Genomic DNA, 19,592 nt, shown 5'->3' on the forward strand with positions numbered 1-19,592 from the left:
CTTTTTCATTTTCCCACAGAAAAGAATATGGAAGAGAGCTGGAGGTGGCATCAAAAATTGCCTAAGGTGCTTCTGTTTACAGATTTACTCATGCTTTAATTGTTCTTTTCTTTACCCAGCCCATCTCAGCTCTCCTTTAAAGAATCTCAGGATTCCTTTTGGCTTCCAAATAAAAATCAAGCACCATGGAGTTCTTGGGCATAACTATTCTTAGTTGTATACTATATCCTACACCTGTGTTAGATTAAAAAGGAAGGAAAATTGGCCATAATCACTTGAGGAAAGCAGGTGACATTCTATTGCACTGTCTATCCTTACCCCTTGAATGTTCTTCATCACTTCCATCTCTTAGCTTCCCAGTCTTTTGTCAAAGCTAAATTTCAAGACAACCTTTTATAGGAAGACTTCACCTAGATACAGCAATGTGGAACAGTGGATGGAACAGAACTAATTAATTAAAGAAATAAAGACCTGATCTTCAACCCTGCCTCATACTTACTGGCTATGTAACCCTGGACCAATCACTACATATCTCTGAGTTTCTTCATTTTTAATGGCAGGGGTGACAATGGTACCTACTTGAAAATCAGTGAGATAATATACATGTAAGGCATTTTGCAAAGCTTTAAGGATTATGAAAATTCTATTGTTGTTATTTCTGCATGTCTCTTGCTAAGGCGGTGCCTTCTCTGATGTTGTTTTGGTGTCCATCTCTCACCAAATTCTCACCTGTGACTCCAAGAAGCTATAGCACGTGCAGTGACCACACCACAGTAAAAACATCTAGGTAGATGGACTAAACTAGGTTAAGGGTAACTGACAGACCTCAAATCCTTTGGTGAGATAGGGGTGATGTCTACCCCAAGCTTGTGAAGACTCCCCACCACCACCACATGCAGAATGAGCAGATAAGAACAATTTGTTCCAGTAGCCATGAAGATGGCTGAAGCAGATGCTATGAAGTGCCTGGAGCTTGTTCAGACATTGAAGATGTCAAAGTCATCCACCACATTCTAGACCCTCACCAATTGTCTTGACTTTTGTCCTGCTACTTGGCTTTATGACTCTGGAAAAGAAGGGGTGACAGCACATTGTATAATTCTGCCTCAATTAAATCCAGCTCATATACAAGTCAAGGCATCACCCTAGTGATGTCTCTGATCATCTTTGAAAATGAAAAGTTTAGGGAATATGGCTCAATGGATTGAGAGCCAGACCTGGAGATTGGAAGTCCTGGGTTTGAATCTGATCTCAGTTATTTCATAGCCGTGTGACCCTGGACAAGTAACTTAACCCCACTGCATAGACCTTACTGCTCTTCTGCCTTGGAACCAATAAAAAATATTGGTTCTATGATGGAAGCTAAGGATTAAAAAAAAAAAATGAAGGATGAACAATAATTTTTTATATATTCTATATATATTGAGTATGAAGGACCACCAGAAAGAATATTTCCCTAGTTATTTACATGCAATCTCCCCATTAGACTATAATCTCTATGAGGACAGGTATTACTTTTGTCTTCATGTATCCCCATGTCTGGCACACAGTAAGTGATTAATAAATACTCATTGACTTCCCTCAACTCGGCTTGCTTTGGGCCAGTCAGTGATAGATTACCAAAGTATATTTGGATGAATTTTAAGTCCTAATTTCACTCTCGTTGATTAGTCCTAAAGCAAAATGATGTCTATTGACTGAAAACTCCACTTCTGCTTACTTCTCTAGGTCACAGAGACACGAACAGGCCCTCTGGGCTGCAGTAACTATGACAATCTGGATTCAGTCAGCTCAGTCCTGGTGCAGAGTCCAGAAAACAAGGTGCAGTTACTAGGTAAGAGGATTAAAAGCATTGAAGGTTTTCCTCTTCACTTCCACAGCCACAGCAATGTCTGGATCCTGCTGTTCAAGCAAGAAGGGGAAAAAACAGAAAACAAACAATTGTTCCACTCATTTCATTCTACTAAAACTAAGATGCTTCTTCTGGATGTTGAATGAATTAATGCTTAGGCTTAGAGCTGGAAGGGATCTTAAAGACTATGAAGTCTAGCCTTCTCATTTCATAGATAGGGAAAATGAGACAATTAGAAGTTAGTGACTTGTCCAGGAAGATGCAACTATAAATGTGATGCAGAATTCATGTTTTCCTTTTCTTCCTTAAGAAAAACTCTGGAGATGTTTTGCCTACCTCCCAAGTCTTTGTATCTGTTTGAATCCTCTCCAGTATATAGCTTTTCTGTAGTTATCTTCCTTGCCTCCCAAGTTGTATGTAGTGAGGGGAATGTTGATACCAGCCTTCTCTAAAAGGTACACAAAGTTTTAGAGATGGGAGATAATTTGAAGATCCCAGGATTACAGATGTAGAAATGAAATGGATTTTAGAGGCCTGCCATTTCCCTGATGAGGAATTTCAGTTGGAGAGAAGTAAGGTGCCTGTTCTAGGTCATATAGGTAGGAAGAGACAAATCTAGGATTATTGGGAGGGGAAGGAAAAGGAGAAAGGAGGTGGTAGAGGGGAAAAGATAAAGGGGAGGAGAAGGGAAGGGGAAATAGGTAGAGGAAAGGTAAAGGAGAAGGAAAGGGAGAGGGGGGGAAGGGAGAGAGGAGAAGGAGCCTTGGTTGAAGGCTAATAAGCATAGAGGGGAAATAGAATAGAATTGCATTAGGTCTGGAGACAGGAAGATACGGGGAACTACCCAGCCCTTGTGCCCCATTTCCCTCTGACATCCTTTGGGCCAAGGCTATGCAAATTGATATAGACAGAGCTGTTTGGCAGAGGGAAAAGTTCATTTTTCTTGGGGCTTAACTGAATTGGACTCTGTTTAAGATATTATTGTCTCTGCATTATAAAATCAATAACCCTCACCCAGGATCTATTATTACAAATGCCAACCAATCTGAGCCAGAAGCGACCTGCCACTGCCTCAGGAGTCAAATTTTTTTTTTAAGAAATAAAGAACTCCTGTTCCCTGGTGCTAACTAATGCAATTATCATCCATCCTTGCTCTGGTTCCTGGATGGGCTAGTTTGTGTGTCTGGGGATTAGTGACGGGTGAAGTTCAAAATGTCTAGTGGTTGGTTTGGAATAGTTTATGCCATTTAATTTTATAGCCCATCACTCACACAGCTGTAGCTCAGGGCACCTCTGTTCCGGTGGTGGAGAGTGTTCTCATCAGGAGGGGGAGAAAACATGAAGATGGTAGGGATTAGGCTATGGTAGGGAACCAGTGTATATGATATGGAGGCCCTCACTGGGGCAAAATGGTGGTAGGCAGCCCAGGAGGGGAGAGTTGAGAGCAGCAAGAGCACAAGGTAGCTAAGTATAAAAATGTGTCATCTCCAACTTTCAGGATGCTTTATGCTATGAGTCAAGCTGGTAGGACCCACTTTGCCCCTCTAGCCCTCTTCCTTCTGTTTATGTATGCCATGGCTATGGAAAGTTCAGGAAAAAAAAACCAAGAACCTGGCAGGAATTAAGCTAGAGCAATCCATGCATTTTTTGTGGGGAAAATAGATAATAGGAAGGAAGGGAGGGAGGGAAGAAGGAATAAAGGAAGGAAGAGAAAGAAGGAAAGAAGGAAGTAATGAAAGGAGAGAGGGAGAAAGAGAGGGAGAAAGGAAGAAAGAAAGGAATTAAGGAAAGAGGGGAGGGAGGAAAGAAGGAAAGAAGAAAGAATTTATTAAAACCTCATACCAGGCACTGTGCTAAAAGTTTATTATTACCTCATCAATTTCCATTGTGTTTTTTTTTTTATAACCCTTACCTTCCGTCTTGGAGTCAATACTGTGTAAGTGGTAAGAGTAGGCAATGGTGGTCAAGTGACTTGCCCAGGGTCACACAGCTGGGAAATGTCTGAGGCCAGATTTGAACCTAGGACCTTCCATCTCTAGGCCTGGTTCTCAATCAAATGAGCTACCCAGCTGCCCCCAAAGGACAATTTCCATCTTACAGTTGGAGAAACTGAGGCATAGGGTGGTTAAATGGTCGCTTGCTCAGCAACACTCAGACAGTAAGTGTCTGAGGGTAGAATTGAATTCAAGTCTTTCTGACTTCAGCACTTTGTTCACTGTGTAACCTACCTGCCTCCAGATAGAGCATTTGACTTGGAGTCAGGAAGACCAGAACTTGGCTCCCCCCTCCAACACTTACTAAAAGTGTGACCTGGAAAAGTCTTCTAATTTCTCTGGCTCTTGGTTTCCTTATCTGTAAAATAAAGGGGTTGGACTCAGTGGCCCCCTTTTATCTCTAAAGTTGTAATCCTGTGATCCTCCTTCCTTTTGCCTCCCTATTCTCATTTCCTAGCCCACAAAATCAATGAGTTTGCTGGGATGATACATCCTTTGCAGGCTAGCCTAGGAATACCAAGGTATCAGGAGTCCACAGTGGAGCTTTGAGCTGTTTCGAAGGTAGGTTTAATCTAAATGAGGGGAGGTTCTACTTCTCTGCAGTTAGCTCAGGTATGATTTAGTTTGTACAGAGACTCCATTGGAAGTGAAGCACAAGCTTTGCTTCCCATCAACACTCAGCTGGAGAGAAATAGAGTTGGGACCCCTCACACACTGATCTAATGTCAGACTTCCGTCATCCTACTTAGCCTCCTCCATATTTGGGGAGTCAGATGCTCAGAGAACTGAATATGGTCTCATAGGTCAGCTAGTCCAGCCCCCTCACTTTAAATCTAAGGAAACTGAGGCCCAGAGAGGATGGTAATTCAGTTAAGGTTAAACAGGTATAAAGTATCAAACGTGGGATTTCACTCCAGCTCTTTACACCAGGGCATGTTGTGTGTTTGGTCCACACTGGGGAATCAGCCAGTGAATTCCATTCATATTATTCAAAATAACACAGCTTCCATTGTCTCCTAGATTAGTATGGCATCCTCAGGAGAATAAGCTACCAAGTGAAAACTAGGATTTTTGCCTCCAAGTCCAGTTATATAGGGAAAAGGCTAAAGACAGGTTCACAGAGAGAGACCAGGAAAACACTTTTCAACCTCAAAGTTCCCTCCTATAATTCTTAAACTCCTCATTTATCTAAAGAACTCTTCTCATTTTCATATTCAAAATACTGATATCAAGTTAGAAATCCCTTCCTTTTTCTATGAATGCCTTTAATCACTCAACATCTTTGTTCTTAAGTTGGGGTGAAGCACTATGAGCAATAGTTCCCTCCTGTGTCAGATAAGAGGGAATCAATCAACCTTTGGCGCTATGATGTCCTCTACTGAATTTATGGATTGCTGTGTCATCTGTCATGGGGACATGGTGTACCCTCTTACTCCCAACTAGTTCAATGAAATAGAGCCTTTGGGTTTACTGTCCATGTGTGGTGGCTGTGCTTGTTGGTATCATGGAGATCCCAGTGGGGGCTTAGAATCAGAGAATATTGGACATGGAAAGGTTATCTTGCTGAAACCTTAGAGAGGAAGGGATCTTCACTTTTATGTGTAATCAGTTCCTTTGGCAGTTTGATGAAGCCTATGGACCCCATCTCAGAATAAGGTTTTTAAATGCCTGAAATAAAATATATAGGATTATAAAGGTGAAGCCGTCCACCGACTCCACAAAGATTCCTAGTGGGTTGGACACTCAGAAAGGGGAACCAAGGACTGAGTGAAAATGGGCTACGGGTTAAGGATTAATGGAAAGAGAACATAAGGCGAGAATAAAGATACACAGACACAGAAAGTTTTGGCATAAGGTAGACAGACAGCAAGTAAGCTCTGATGGTCAAGAGCTTCATGGTAAGGAGCTCTGATGGTTGAGAGCTCTCTTGCCAACTGATGTCTTGTCACTTTTATTGGGGTTACATACAACAGTATGGGGGGAAGGGGAGAGGCTGGTGGCCTGATACATTAACATTATGAGGTAATCATCATAAAATGCAAACTGCCAAAATCTGAAACAATAGGTAGAGTTAAGATCAGGATCCAGGGTGGATATGGCCTAAGGCATCTACTGATGTTTGATACCTATGTTAATTGATCATTGAAGGAAAAGTAAGGAGACTGAGATAACTGACTCTCTTCTGGGGTGTAGCCTTAGGGAAGGGCTAGGGATTTGGCAAGGTCAACATTCAATTTGACTCAGGATTGCAGAGATCAATCATTAGCAGTATAAGAGTTAAGTTTTTGAATACTTCTTAAAATAATATCACAATTAATGTATACCTGGATTGCTACAAAAGGAATCCAATTAGATACAGCTATCAAAATATTATTTTGGAAAAGCAAACAATCAACATTCATGAATATCATATGCAGAATCCCTGCTAAGGGGAAAGGAAAAAAGCATTTATATAGTATCTAATATGTGCCAGGTACTGTGCTAGGATATTATTTCATTTGATCTTCACAACAATTCTAGGAGGTAGATTTTGTCATTAGCTTAATTTAATGTTTGAGGAAACTGAGGCAAAAAGAGTTTATGTGACTTGATCAGAGTCACACAACTAATACAATGTCTAAAACCAAATTTGAACTCAGGTCTTTTAAACTCTGGGTCCAGCACAAGGGCAGAGTGCTGGATTTAGAATCAGAAAGATTTGGGCTCTAATCTCATCTGCCATATTTGTTTGCTATTCAACCTACGTCAAGTCACTTAGCCTTTCTAAGCCTCAGGTTGCTCAGTCAGGGGACTATTGGACTGATGTCCTCTTAGGTCTCTTCCAATTCTGAATCTATGGGCTTCATTTTAATGCTAGGAGGGAAACTCAGAGAAGTTAAGGGTCTCCCTCATAACTACTTAGTGGAAGTGAAAGAAACAATAACAAAAATCCTAATTGTTAACATTTATACAACACGACAATATTTACAGCAGGAATTTACATATATGAACCTCAGGTCTCTTGCCACTTACAAGCCACGTGGCCTTAAAGGTCAAATCACATTTTTCCCCCCTGGCCTCAGTTTCCTTAACTGTAAAAGCTGGACTGGTACTAAAACAGTGATTCTTAAATTGATATCCTTAAACTTGTGTGTGTGTTTTTAATTTCCATAACTATAGTTTAGTATACAGGATTTCTTTATAATCTTATCAATTTTATTTTATGTATTTGAAAGTGTGATGATAAAAAGGGGTCTGTAGCAAGAGGTCTATGACACAATAAAAAGGTAAAGAACCCCTGGGCTGGATAATCTTTAAGGTTTCTTTCAAGACTAAGATTCTGAAAATCTGGCTAGGAGTTACGTCTTTCTCTTCGACATGGGGCCAGGGCTTTGTTTCAGAAGTTGGTCCCTCTCTGCTAACATGTCTTTTGCCTCAGGCCTGCAGGTGCTGCTGCCTGAGTACCTAAGAGAGCGATTTGTGACAGCTGCTCTCAGCTATATCACCTGCAGCTCAGAAGGGGAGCTCATCTGCCGGGAGAATGACTGCTGGTGCGAGTGTGGACCCAGTTTCCCAGAATGCAACTGCCCTGAACCGGACATCCAGGCCCTGGAAGATAGCCTGCTCCAGATTCAGGACACCTGGGCTACTCACAATAGGCAGTTTGAGGAGTCAGGTGAGAGATCCCCAGAAGTTTGTCTGGCCACTGTGGAGTGGTTCACAGGGCCAGCTGGGAAGGGAGTCCTGAGGATAGCACTTAGCTTATCTTCCTTCCTCTCATCCCTTCTCTGGTTCTGGGCTCAGCCAACCAAAAGAAGAAGACCTGGAAGGGCTTAGTCCAACTTGTCACTATCATTGATCCCAGGACTCTGTTTTCCAAATATGCGACAGACCACCAGCTCCTTTGGACAGGTTGGGGGCCAGGATGTGGGTAGAGTTAAAACTATAAGAGTATAAAATTGCTGGATGCCAAAACTACCCATAGTAGATCCCTCAGTGGGAGGGTTCATGGACTTATCAAAAATCCACATTCTTAGATGTCATTTCCCTAGGAGTATGGTAAAAGCTGGATTGTATCCCTAGTGGCCACCTTGATTTGAGCCCTTTGTAGAGACTAAGAGCTTTGCAGTTTTTTTAATGAAAATAATTCTTCAAATATCACATGCCCCTTTAGTTCTGGCCAGCAGAGGTACAATCATCTACCCAGGTCACAGAATGTCAGAATCTTCAGCCACCATGTGGCAAAGCACTGTGATCCATTGGGTCCTATGGCCTCAGGTGGATATTGTGCTCTCCTATTGCAGGGGGTCTTAACCTGGAGCCTATAAACATTTTTAAAATAATATTTTGATAGCCGATATTCATTATAATTGATTTCTTTTGTAATGCTGTGTATTTAAAAAAAAAAAAACCTTCAGCTACTGTCTTAAAATTAATGCTGTGTATTGGTTCCAACACATAAAAAGTGGTAATGGCTGCATGATGGGGGTTAAAGGACTTGCTCAGGCTCACACAGCTAGGAAATTTCTGAGGTCAGATTTGAACCCAGTATCTATTGTCTCTACGCCTGGCTCTCAATCTACTGAGCCATCCAGCTGCCCCCTTTCATATTTTATTTTATGCACTTAAAACCATGATTCTGAGAAGAGATCCATAGCTTCTCTAGACTGCCAAAGGTGACATGACACAAGAAAATATTAAAAACCTTTGACCAGAGGCTTACAGAGAAAGGCAGTAGGGTAGAGTCCCCGGAAGTCACCAAAACATCCATTTTTTGCTTGTTTTCTACCAATCCCAGAGAAATTAAAAAAAAAAACCCACCTGTTTCCTTGCTTCATGGGTCTAAGTGAGTGATATATTCTAAGTAACTAGCTTAATTGTTGTTACTCATTTGTTTTGCAGTTGTGTCTGACTTCTCATGACCACATCTGGAGTTTTCTTGGCAAAAATAACAGTGGTTTGCCATTTTCTTCTTCAGCTTGTTTTATAGATGAGGAAATGGAAGCAAACAGGTTGAAGTGACTTGCCCATTGTCACACAGCTTGTTTGCTATTTCCTTCTCTAGTTCATTTTACAGATGAGGAACCTAAGCAAAGAAGATCAAGTGACTTGCTCAGGGTCACGCTGCTAATAAGTGTCTGAAGCCAGATTTAAACTCATGAAGGGGAGCTTTCCTGATTCCAAGCCTAGTTCTTTATGTGCTCTGCCACATAAAGGGAAAATTTTGTCATGAGGAGTACCAAAATGAGGATAACATTCAAGCGTCTTAAGTATAGATGGGATTGCCAAGCCATTGGGTGGTTCTGTTGGAATCAAAGGCTTAGATTTGCAGGATCCCTGAAACCTTGCCAGGAGCCCCCCCAGTGAAGACAGGGAAGAATATAAAATTTATAGGTGGAAGAGACTAGAAGCTGTTTTGACTAACTTCTCCCTGGGTGCATAGAATCATGCTATTTTCAGCAAGAAGTAGCCAGTCCCATGCCTTCATTTTACAAACAAGGAAAATGTGATTGAGAAGGTACATCACCTGAGTAATGAGTAAATGGATGGGATTTGAACCCAGATCTTTTGAGTCTTAAGTCCAGTGCCATAAGACAGAGATCCTTTCAAATATCCCATAAGGTGCCACCTATGTTTGTGGGGAGCTTTCCAGAGAGGAGTTTTGTATGTTTCCTAAGCTGTTCCTTAGAAATCCTTTTTTAAAAAATACTTTACCTTTGGTATCAGAATCAATACAGAAAAGCAGTAAGGGGTAGGCAATGGGGATTAAGTGACTTGCCCAGGGTCACATAGCTAGGAAGTATCTGAAGCCAGATTTGAACCCAGGACCTCCCATCTCTAGGACTGGCATTCTGTCCACTATACCATCTAACTGCTCTCAGAAATCCTTCTTTTCTTGTCCTTTCTCTCTGGTGCTATTCACTTGCTTTATCCCCACAGAGGAATTCCAGGCTCTTTTGAAGCGACTGCCAGAGGACCGCTTCCTGAACACCACTGCCATCTCCCAGTTCTGGGCCATGGACTTGAGCCTCCAGCACCGTTACCAGCAGCTGGGGACCACCCTGAAACTTCTCTCCAAGAAAGCCCACCGGGTCATCCGCCGCCTCTTCAATCTTTGCAAACGCTGCCCCAGACAGCCCCGATTCCGGCTGCCTAAGGAAAGGTGAGCCGCCCAGCTGGAGCACTCAGCCAGACAAGGGTGGAGCTCTGAGCTTGGCTTTCATGACCAGGGCTGATGGTCTTCTCCGTACTAGTAAGAAAAAAGAGTGATGGGTGGTACCTGGTCTTCCTGAGGGAAGAAAAGAACTAATTATGATGTCAGGGTCATTCATTCATTCAACAAAATATTTGCTTCTTTTAAACTCACCTTCCATTTTAGAATCAATACTGTGTACTGGTTCTAAGGCAGAAGTTACAGGTAAAGGCTAGGCAGTGGGGGTGAAGTGACTTGCCCAGGGTCACACAGCTAGGAAGTCTCTGAATCCAGAACCTCCTTTCTCTAGCTTCAATCCAATGAACCATGTAGCTGCCCTCTCAATAAACATTTATAAACGAAAGGAAGTTCAGAAGGAGATACAAATGGTTCGGGCAATTTTGTTACTACTGTATTCAATTTAGCCTACACTATTTATGAAAACAAACCAAGGGATCAAAGCTCACAGTTTCATATACATTCCCCTTTTTTGTTCTTTTACATCTGCAGATAGTCATGATTGATTAAATTCACCATAAAGAAATAAAATTTAAAACTATGTATCTATGAAGCATGTACTATGTAACTAGTCATCACAATGCTGGGGACACGAGAAGATAACCCCAAAAGCATAAAAAGGGGTCTTTCAAGGAATTTGTAATTTCACTGGAATGACTATGGGGAAAAGATATAGAATAAATTAGGGGATAGAGAGATGCTAGATGACCTGATTTCAAATATGACTTGAGGTACTTCCTAGTTGTGTGATCCTGGGCAAGTCATTCAATTAGAGCTCTTTGGGCATAGTTCCAAATTGCCAGCCAGAATGGTTGGATCAGTTCACAACTCCACCAACAATGCATTAATGTCCCAATTTTGCCACATCCCCTCTAACATTTATTACTCTCCCCTGCTATCATTTTAGCCAATCTGCTAGATGTGAAGTGATACCTCAGAGTTGTTTTGATTTGCATTTCTCTAATTATTAGAGATTTAGAACACTTTCTCATGTGCTTATTGATAGTCTTGATTTCTTTGTCTGAAATTGCCTATTCATGTCCCTTGCCCATTATCAATTGGGGAGTGGCTTGATTTTTTTATATAATTGATTTAGCTCCTTGTATATTTGAGTAATTAGACCTCTGTCAGAGTTTTTTGTTATAAAGTTTTTTTCCCAGTTCTGTTGTTTCTCTTCTGATTTTGGTTGCATTGTTTTTATTTGTACAAAAACTTTTTAATTTAGTATAATCAAAATTATTTTACATTTTGTAATTTTTTCTAACTCTTGCTTGGTTTTAAAATCTTTCTTTTCCCAGAGATCTGACAAGTATACTATTCTGTGTTCACTTAATTTACTTACAGTTTCCTTCTTTATATTCAAGTCATTCACCCATTCTGGATTTATCTTGGTGTAGAGTGTAAGATGTTCATCTAAACTTAATCTCTCCCATATTGTTTTCCAATTTTCCCAGCAGTTTTTGTCAAATAATGGATTTTTGTCCCAAAAGTTTATTTCCTCAATTAGAAAATGAAGATAATATGGTGGTACCTACCTTTCAAGGTCATAATAAAGTGCTTAGGAAAGTATATAACATGGAGTAGGTGCTATATAAATGCTTATTCCTTTCCTTTCCATTAGCATGGGTGACTTATAGCTAAAGAAACTCCCTCTCCTGATATAGGTCAGTAGCTTCTCAGCATCCTGCAATCTTAGAGGGTTACCTGGAGCACTGAGATTAAGTGACCTACCCAAGATCATTCAGTTAGTATGAATCAGAGATTCTCCCTGGTTTTTAGGCTGGTTCGTTAGCCACCAAATCATGCAACATCTTTTGAAAAGTAAAAATAATTGAGGGCTAAAACTATTTGTAGGCACTGAAGGAAAAGGCAACGATGAGAAAGGAGGCTAGAGACAGATCTTTGGATGAGAGATGGGAAATCCTTCCAGGGAGACAGTGTTACATGAGATGAGGAGCCTTTTTAATGGTCTGTGATAAGACAATGAGCCTTTATGTAGAGGAGGGGGACATGATATCAGAGAATAAGCAGTGATATTGAGTGGATCAGCAGAATTATTTGATGGAGAACTTACTAATAAATGCCAAGAAGTTAGTTATTGATAATTCAAGGGAGCCACTGAGGATTGTAGAACCAGAGAGGGATATGATGAAAATGGTGATGGAAAGAGCTCTTAGCTACTCCCCAAATCAGGATGAATTCAGATTTCTTTGGTGCTGATAGAGCAGAGAATGAACAAGACAAAATAGACTGCTTAGCATTGAATGGGTCTAAGGTGAGTGGGCATTCTCCATGATAGCCCACTGTTAGACCAGTGACCATTTCAGTTTCTTCTTTCCTTCTGCTAACCCTTACATCAAAGCCTAATTTGCTGTCACCTAAGACTTCTGTCTCTCCATCTTCCCACTTGAGTATTAAGTTTCCCTCTTCTTTTCCTTCTCCAGACCCCTATCCTATTGGTGGAACCGGATGCAGTCCCTCCTCTACTGTGCCGAAAGCACTTTCCCTGGGACTTTCTTGGAGCAGAGCCACAGCTGCACCTGCCCCTATGACCAGTCCTCCTGCCAAGGTCCCATCCCATGCGCGTTGGGTGATGGGCCAGCCTGTGCTGTCTGTGCCCCGGACAACAGCACCCGCTGCGGGAGCTGCAATGATGGCTACGTGCTGACCCAGGGGTTGTGCCGGCCAGAGGTGGCAGAGTCCCTGGAGAATTACCTGGGCCTGGAGACGGACCTGCAGGACCTCGAACTTAAGTATCTGCTTCAGAAACGGGATAGCCGCATCGAAGTCCATTCCATCTTCATCAGCAATGACATGCGTTTGGGCAGTTGGTTTGATCCCTCGTGGAGGAAGCGTATGCTTCTGACTCTGAAGAGCAACAAATACAAGCCGGGGCTGGTGCATGTGATGCTGGCCTTGTCCCTCCAGATCTGTCTCACCAAGAACAGCACCCTGGAGCCCGCCATGGCCATCTATGTCAACCCCTTTGGGGGCAGCCACTCAGAGAGCTGGTTCATGCCTGTGAATGAAGGAGATTTCCCAGACTGGGAAAGGACTAATGTGGATGCATCGGCGCAGTGCCAAAACTGGACGCTCACCCTGGGGAACAAGTGGAAGACCTTCTTTGAGACCGTTCACGTCTACCTGAGGAGCCGAATTAAATCCCTCGATGACAATTCTAACGAGACACTTTACTATGAGCCCCTTGAGATGTCTGATCCTTCCAAGAATCTGGGCTACATGAAAATCAACAGCTTGCAGGTCTTTGGCTACAGCATGCCCTTCGACCCTGATGCTATTCGGGACTTAATCCTCCAGCTGGATTACCCATACACGCAAGGTTCCCAAGACTCTGCCCTCTTGCAGCTCATTGAGATTAGGGACCGAGTGAACCAGCTTTCTCCCCCCGGGAAAGTCCGGCTTGACCTCTTCTCTTGCTTGCTCCGGCATCGGCTCAAGCTGGCCAACAACGAAGTGGGCAGGATCCAATCCTCCCTGAGGGCCTTCAATGCCAAACTGCCAAATCCTGTGGAATATGAGACTGGCAAGCTCTGCAGCTAACCAGGGGGCCCTGGTTATGCTGTGGCACTGGCAAGCAGGGGGAGCCAAGACTGTCCAAAGGGCCTTAACTTAGTGCCAACAGTGTGCATTGAGCAAATGAGACTTTAAGGCATGGATTGAATCACATTCAAGGGAGATAAGATGGACACAGATGTGGGCACGTGGAAACATAATCATACACACCAACATATGTTATCTCCCTCAGTGGGAGTCTAAAACAAAGCAGAATCTGATTGGTAAAATCAGTGATTTCTGACATAAGAAAAATTGATGAGAGAAGAGATTTTTAAAAGCCTTCTCAAAACACACACACACACACACACACACACACACACACACACACACACTCTACACAAATTCTTGAAAGTGATTCTTGCCATTTAAAGGAAAGAAAGAGACAAGTGGGGTTGAGCCCTGAGCTGCCCCCTCCATGGAGTCACTTTTGTATTCTTTTTAACCAGATGTTTCTAACGACGTAGTAGTTTTGTGTTCCCCATTTTGGTTTTTTGGTTTTTGTATTCTTCTTCTGCTGTGCCCTCTCAACACTGCCTTGTCCTTCAGAACTCATCCCCTTGGGAAACCCTTGAGAATGAAACAGACAGAGATTGTTTTTGTTGCTTCTCCTCGCCATCCGTATCCCTCAGCCTTTCTTGACCTTCCCCTTTTCCCTCTCTTCCTTACCCACAGTTCCAGGGCTCCACACTCCTCCCAACATCCCCATGCATCTCCTCCATCTAACTGGACTTATTCCCTGGAAGCAGTGCTGTCAAGTTAGTAACAGGTATTCAATGTATAGGGTCACTTTCCTTTCTTTTATTTTTTAACCAAAAATATATTTATTTTACGATTTTTTTTTGTTAATTTGCTCCAGCCAAGTGACATCTGAGTAAAATTTACCTGGTTTAATATATTTTTTAAAAATGCCTTTTTAAGGAAAAAAAAAGAGAAAAGAGAAAAAAAAGAGTGTCTTTCTCTGGGTTGGCTAGAATTTTTGTTTGTTATTGTTGTGAACATGTTGGTGTGCTAGAACTGAATGGCTTGATTGGTGTGGGGACTTGTTAGGAAGACATGTTGATGTGTTCTAGGTATTGTGCGTGATGAGGGATGTGAATGTGTGCAAATTGTGAGCATGTTTATGAATGGTCAAAAAGCCAATTAATAGATATTTATTAGCACTTGTTATGTGCCAGGCACTAAATAAGGGAAAATATAATCTCTTCGTTAGTCTATTCTCTCACCGTATTGTCTTTATTCTAGAATTGAACTCATTGTCCCCACATATAAGAATATACAACAGGAGGCCAGTTTAGACCGGGGTCAGCAACGTATGGCTCTTCAGCCATATCTGGCTCTTTTGAGGGCCAGATATGGCTCTTTCTGCAGGAGCCATAAAGTCAGTTCTTTTCAGGTGCTATTACAGGAGTGTGCACTGTGAGCACTGTATGGCTCTCAATCCACTGAGCTACCCAGCTGCCCCCAATGGATTATTTGTGGCATTTATGGCTCTCACGGCCAAAAAGGTTGGAGACCGCTGGTTTAGACAGTTCTTGATTCAGAGAGGCAGAACACCTCAGTGTTTTGGTTTACTAGCCTGGGTGTGAAGGGGAAGCAAAATGGGGAATCTTTCTTTGGCTCTGTTGCCAATGGCCTCATCCAATACCCTTTTTCCCATGGGATTCACTCCCAGAGGAAACTGGACAAAATCCAGGGAGCAGCCCCTCCCCAAACCATTCTCTATTCACTAGCCATTTTCCTCCTTTAAAAAATTGTATCTGAAAAGAAACTTTACTTTTGACATGGAGATGGATGCATCATTTCCCACCTGGAGCCTGGCATGGTAAATGTCTCCCAGATCATCCCTAGGAGAATCGCATTTCTCTCTGCTCTCTACATGCTCCCAGTACAATTTGTAGGCATGACAACCCCTATCCTTTTCAGGAGAAAGCACTACATAAATACGGAGCATTTCATTCACCACCTATGGTACATCACAGCTGGTGTAACTGGAATCAGGAGACAGTGGGAAGCCAGTCAGCTCTATTCAAGCCTGTTCAAAGATTACTGTCATGCTCTGGCTTCCTGCTTTATTATATTAAATCACTACATGTCTTTTCCGTCTACAAGGACCCGGATTTTGTGTGAGATAAATGGCCCGGGGCACTACTGCTTTCACAACTTCCACTGAACTCTTCTGGGTCAGGGATACTGAATGATGGCCGGGTCTAATGGTAAACAACATATAACAACTTGAACTGCTATCTCTGGTTCGGTTGTTCCCTAACTTTGGGAATTCTCCCTTTCTATCTACTTCCTCACCTGCAGAGATGAAGCCAACACTTGTCATCTACTGAGCCAGGACTGTGGAGTTAAGCTAAGTTTGGTGCTGTGGGAGGAGAGGGTGGCTTTGGGTGGGTTGAAAAGAGAAACTGCTTCCACTGCTTGATAAAGGGTGTCTGAAAAGTGTGAAGCGAGTGTGAAAAGTGTGATTTTACAGTTCTGATATGCATGTCTTCATATTGTATGAGTGGAGAGAGAGAGAGAGAGAGAGAGAGAGAGAGAGAGAGAGAGAGAGAGAGAGAGAGAGAGAGAGAGAGAGAGAGACTTTAACTCACCAATTAAAGGCATCAAGGTCTCAGGTGGGAGACTCAGATACCTGGCATAGCAACACTTGAGCATTCTGGAAACATCATTGTCAAATCTGACAGTCTTAAATCTCAGCAAAACAGACCTATTTATTCAGGTGGAAATTAAGTCAGGACAAAGGATCATTGAATTATCATTGAATTATTTGGTGTGGCACATGCACACAGAAGTCTTCTGACCCATCCTCTTTATAGATGAAGAAACTGAGGTCCAGTGGTTAGGTGTCATTTTCTAAGGTTACATGAGTGCAAAGTGTAGAAGAGCTAGAATTTGAACTCAGGCCTTCCAACTCCAAAATCTGGCTTTTTTCCCACCAGCACCATGTCCTCCCCACCACACCACAAATGAGAGCATCTCCCCACACTGGCCCCTCAGCCCTTAAAATGCCCACAATCTTATGTAACTAGAATGATGGGGAATCACAGCTGCTTGGTTCTAAATAAAAAGATCCAGTTTGGGGAAAGAGTGTGGCTTGTTGACTTGCTTATAAGATGGATCTCAAGAATACCTGAGCCATGGCCTTCTTAACTTGGGTGCTCTAGCAGGAAGGTCATGATATATAAGGTTTTAGAGACACTTTGAGACATGCTTACAGGCTACCTGCCTGCTCTTTGCTAGCTTAATGTTAGGCTGTGAAAGCTATTTGTCACCTCCATCCAAGCAATTCTGGAGGCTTACCAAATATCAGCTCCATGTTGACAATAGGATCTTTCATTATTAATTGCATTGATCCAATGTTTAGCATAGTGACTGAAAGTGTGTCTGCTTTGAGATGTTTCTTTGGTACTTCTTGAAGGAGCTGTTTTCTTCAGCATAGAATACTCCCAGGGTAAAAATTCCCCTTGTTAACAAAGATCCTATTATAGACAAGAGATTTAGAGCTAGAAGCAAACTTAGATTTCCTCTAATCCAAACTTTTCATTTTACAGATGAGGAACTGGAGCTTAGCAAGGTCGTGATTGCTTAAGGGTCAAACAATAATAATGATAATAATAATAATAGCTACCATTTATGTAGCACCTATTTTATCAGGCACTATGCTAAATGAACTGTGAATGCTATCTTGTTTGATCCTCTCAACAATCCTTTGAGGGAGGTGGCATTGGTATCCCCATTTTGCTGTTGAGAAAACTTACCTAAAGTCACACAGCTAGTTAACTGTCTAAGGCTAGATTTGAATGGACGTATTCCTGTTTCCAGACCTAAGACTGTTATCTGTTGGGCAACTTTGATGTCTCAGGGATAGCTGGACCTGGATATAGCATTAGATACGTAGATCTGAAAGGGACTTTAGAGATCATTTTACAGCTGAGTAACTGAGGTCAAGAAAGTGAATTTTATTGATTTTGTTCAAAGTCATGCAATTGCTAGTTTGAAGAACCAGGAACTGGACTGAAATCTTCAGTCTCTAAATCCAACAATTCTTAGGGAGTTAGTCACCTACGGTACATTTAATCTGGCATCTAGGTCACTCAGTGGATAGAGTGCTGGACTTGGGGTCAGGAAGACCTGAGTTTAAATCTGGCCTGAAACAATTCACTTAACATCTGTTCGCTTTAGTCCACTAGAGAAGGAAATGGCACTCCAGCATCTTTGCCAAGAAAATTCCATGGACAGTATGTTTCACATGGTCATGAAAAGTCAGACATGAGTGAATAATTCAACAGCAACAAAAAAACAAAACATTTTTGTTAAATGACTTGCCCAGGGTCACAAATCTAGTAAATATCAAAGATAGTAAGCATTCTCTAAGCTCACTTCTATGAGGCATGAAGCAGCAGAATGAATTGGGGCATACTAGGAAGTCCACTGAATTCTAAGAGAAGTGAGTGAGAGTAGCTCCAAAAAGCCTCTTTGGAGACTTGGATGAATCAATATTACAACCTCGAAATAATAGTGGAATTTCACAGCTAGCTAAGTTGAGAAGTGACATGTCAGAGGAGTACATGGCTACAACGGGAGTCACCAGAGTTTGCATTAGGGAATGTTAATAGCCTTTTCTAGAAAATGGTTGTAAGTATAGAATTGTCAACAAGTTAGTAATGGTGATGGCAAGTATATCGTGAATTGGAATTAGGAGTCAAATCTCCATTTAGTCACTAACACTCTTTGGGTAATAATCATCAGAAATGCAAGCTTTAATTATAGCCCCAAAGAAATAATACATCAATTCCTAATCTACACTAATGCACTAGATTAATACCTCTAAGACTAGGTAATACCGTTAAGACTTAATAATATAATATTATCCTGAGCAAGCTCACTCATACATCAACAGCCAATTCCTCAAATGAAGGTGATATTAGAGCTCTGTATCTTCTTGTTAAACTCAAGTCTAGATCCTGGCCTCTTCCCATCAATATGAGAAAGAATTTATGTGGGCATTTTAAGTAGGTTGAATAGATTTGCCTACCTGATGTGACTTTAGAGGGTGCCAACTATATCCCCTTTCCTCTAAATATCAAATTCTTATCAGTCACTATACTTTGACTCCTTCTGCAAATACTTGAAGAATTCTGTCAATATCCTATTAAAGTGCAAAAATCTCAAGTTGATAGTCCATAAGCCACACAGATGGAAAGATGTGCCCAACTAACCTCATTTGACCTTTGGATAGGAGTATTATTTTGATAGATCTGGGAAATGCCACAGACATCATGTAAACCTGGATTTCAGCAAAACATTTGATGATATCTTTCTCTATATGTTTACTGTTAGTTTTTATTTATATCTTAGTTGTTTAAGATTATATTACATGTATGTGTGCATACACACATGTAAATACACATATACATATATTCTTGGCTTGAAAGCTCACTCTGGCATTAAAAAGAAAACTTATGCAAAAGCTTTGATAGAATAAGCATATATTCAACGTCCTGACCACATGATTCCCTGCCTTTTCACTAAGGGAAAGAAGGGCTCATTATAGCATTGAGGAGAAGTTGGAAATTTATGAGATGGGTGAAACTATAGCCTGATTCAATGATCAAATACAAAAAAAAAGTGTTGGAGGGATTGATGTCAAAAAGACAAGAATTCTCTAGTGAAGTGCTCTTGGCACTGATGGGTTAGGCATGTTTTTGATCAATTATTTGTAGACAAAGTCACTTTAATAATAATAACTATGAGGCAGTGTTTTGTAGTAGAAAAAAGGTCTAAACTTAGATTAGATTGGATTAGACATGTTCTGTCTATACCCCAAATGGAAACTTTAGGATTGATGTCAGGCAATATTTCCTAACAATTCGAACTGTCTAAAAATGAAATGAGCTACCTCAAGAGTGGTGAGTTCCCCTTTCTTGGACATCATCAAGCAGAAACCAGGCAATCACTGTTTGGGGGCATTATG

General features: G+C 41.5%; 1 protein-coding gene across 1 annotated transcript in view; it reads left to right on the forward strand.

Moving 5' to 3' along the window:
• Nucleotides 1–13,898, forward strand: part of BRINP2 (BMP/retinoic acid inducible neural specific 2) — an 89,162-nt gene extending 75,264 nt beyond the window's left edge. The window contains exons 4-7 of the mRNA XM_044671976.1: nt 1,729–1,834; nt 7,265–7,501; nt 9,766–9,988; nt 12,481–13,898. Coding sequence (XP_044527911.1) covers nt 1,729–1,834; nt 7,265–7,501; nt 9,766–9,988; nt 12,481–13,597 — 1,683 coding nt within the window. The 3' untranslated portion in view covers nt 13,598–13,898. The remainder of the gene's footprint in view (nt 1–1,728; nt 1,835–7,264; nt 7,502–9,765; nt 9,989–12,480) is intronic.
• The last annotated feature ends 5,694 nt before the right edge of the window (nt 13,899–19,592 follow it).

This window comes from Gracilinanus agilis, chromosome 4 (assembly GCF_016433145.1).
Source record: "Gracilinanus agilis isolate LMUSP501 chromosome 4, AgileGrace, whole genome shotgun sequence".
Lineage (NCBI taxonomy): Eukaryota > Metazoa > Chordata > Mammalia > Didelphimorphia > Didelphidae > Gracilinanus > Gracilinanus agilis.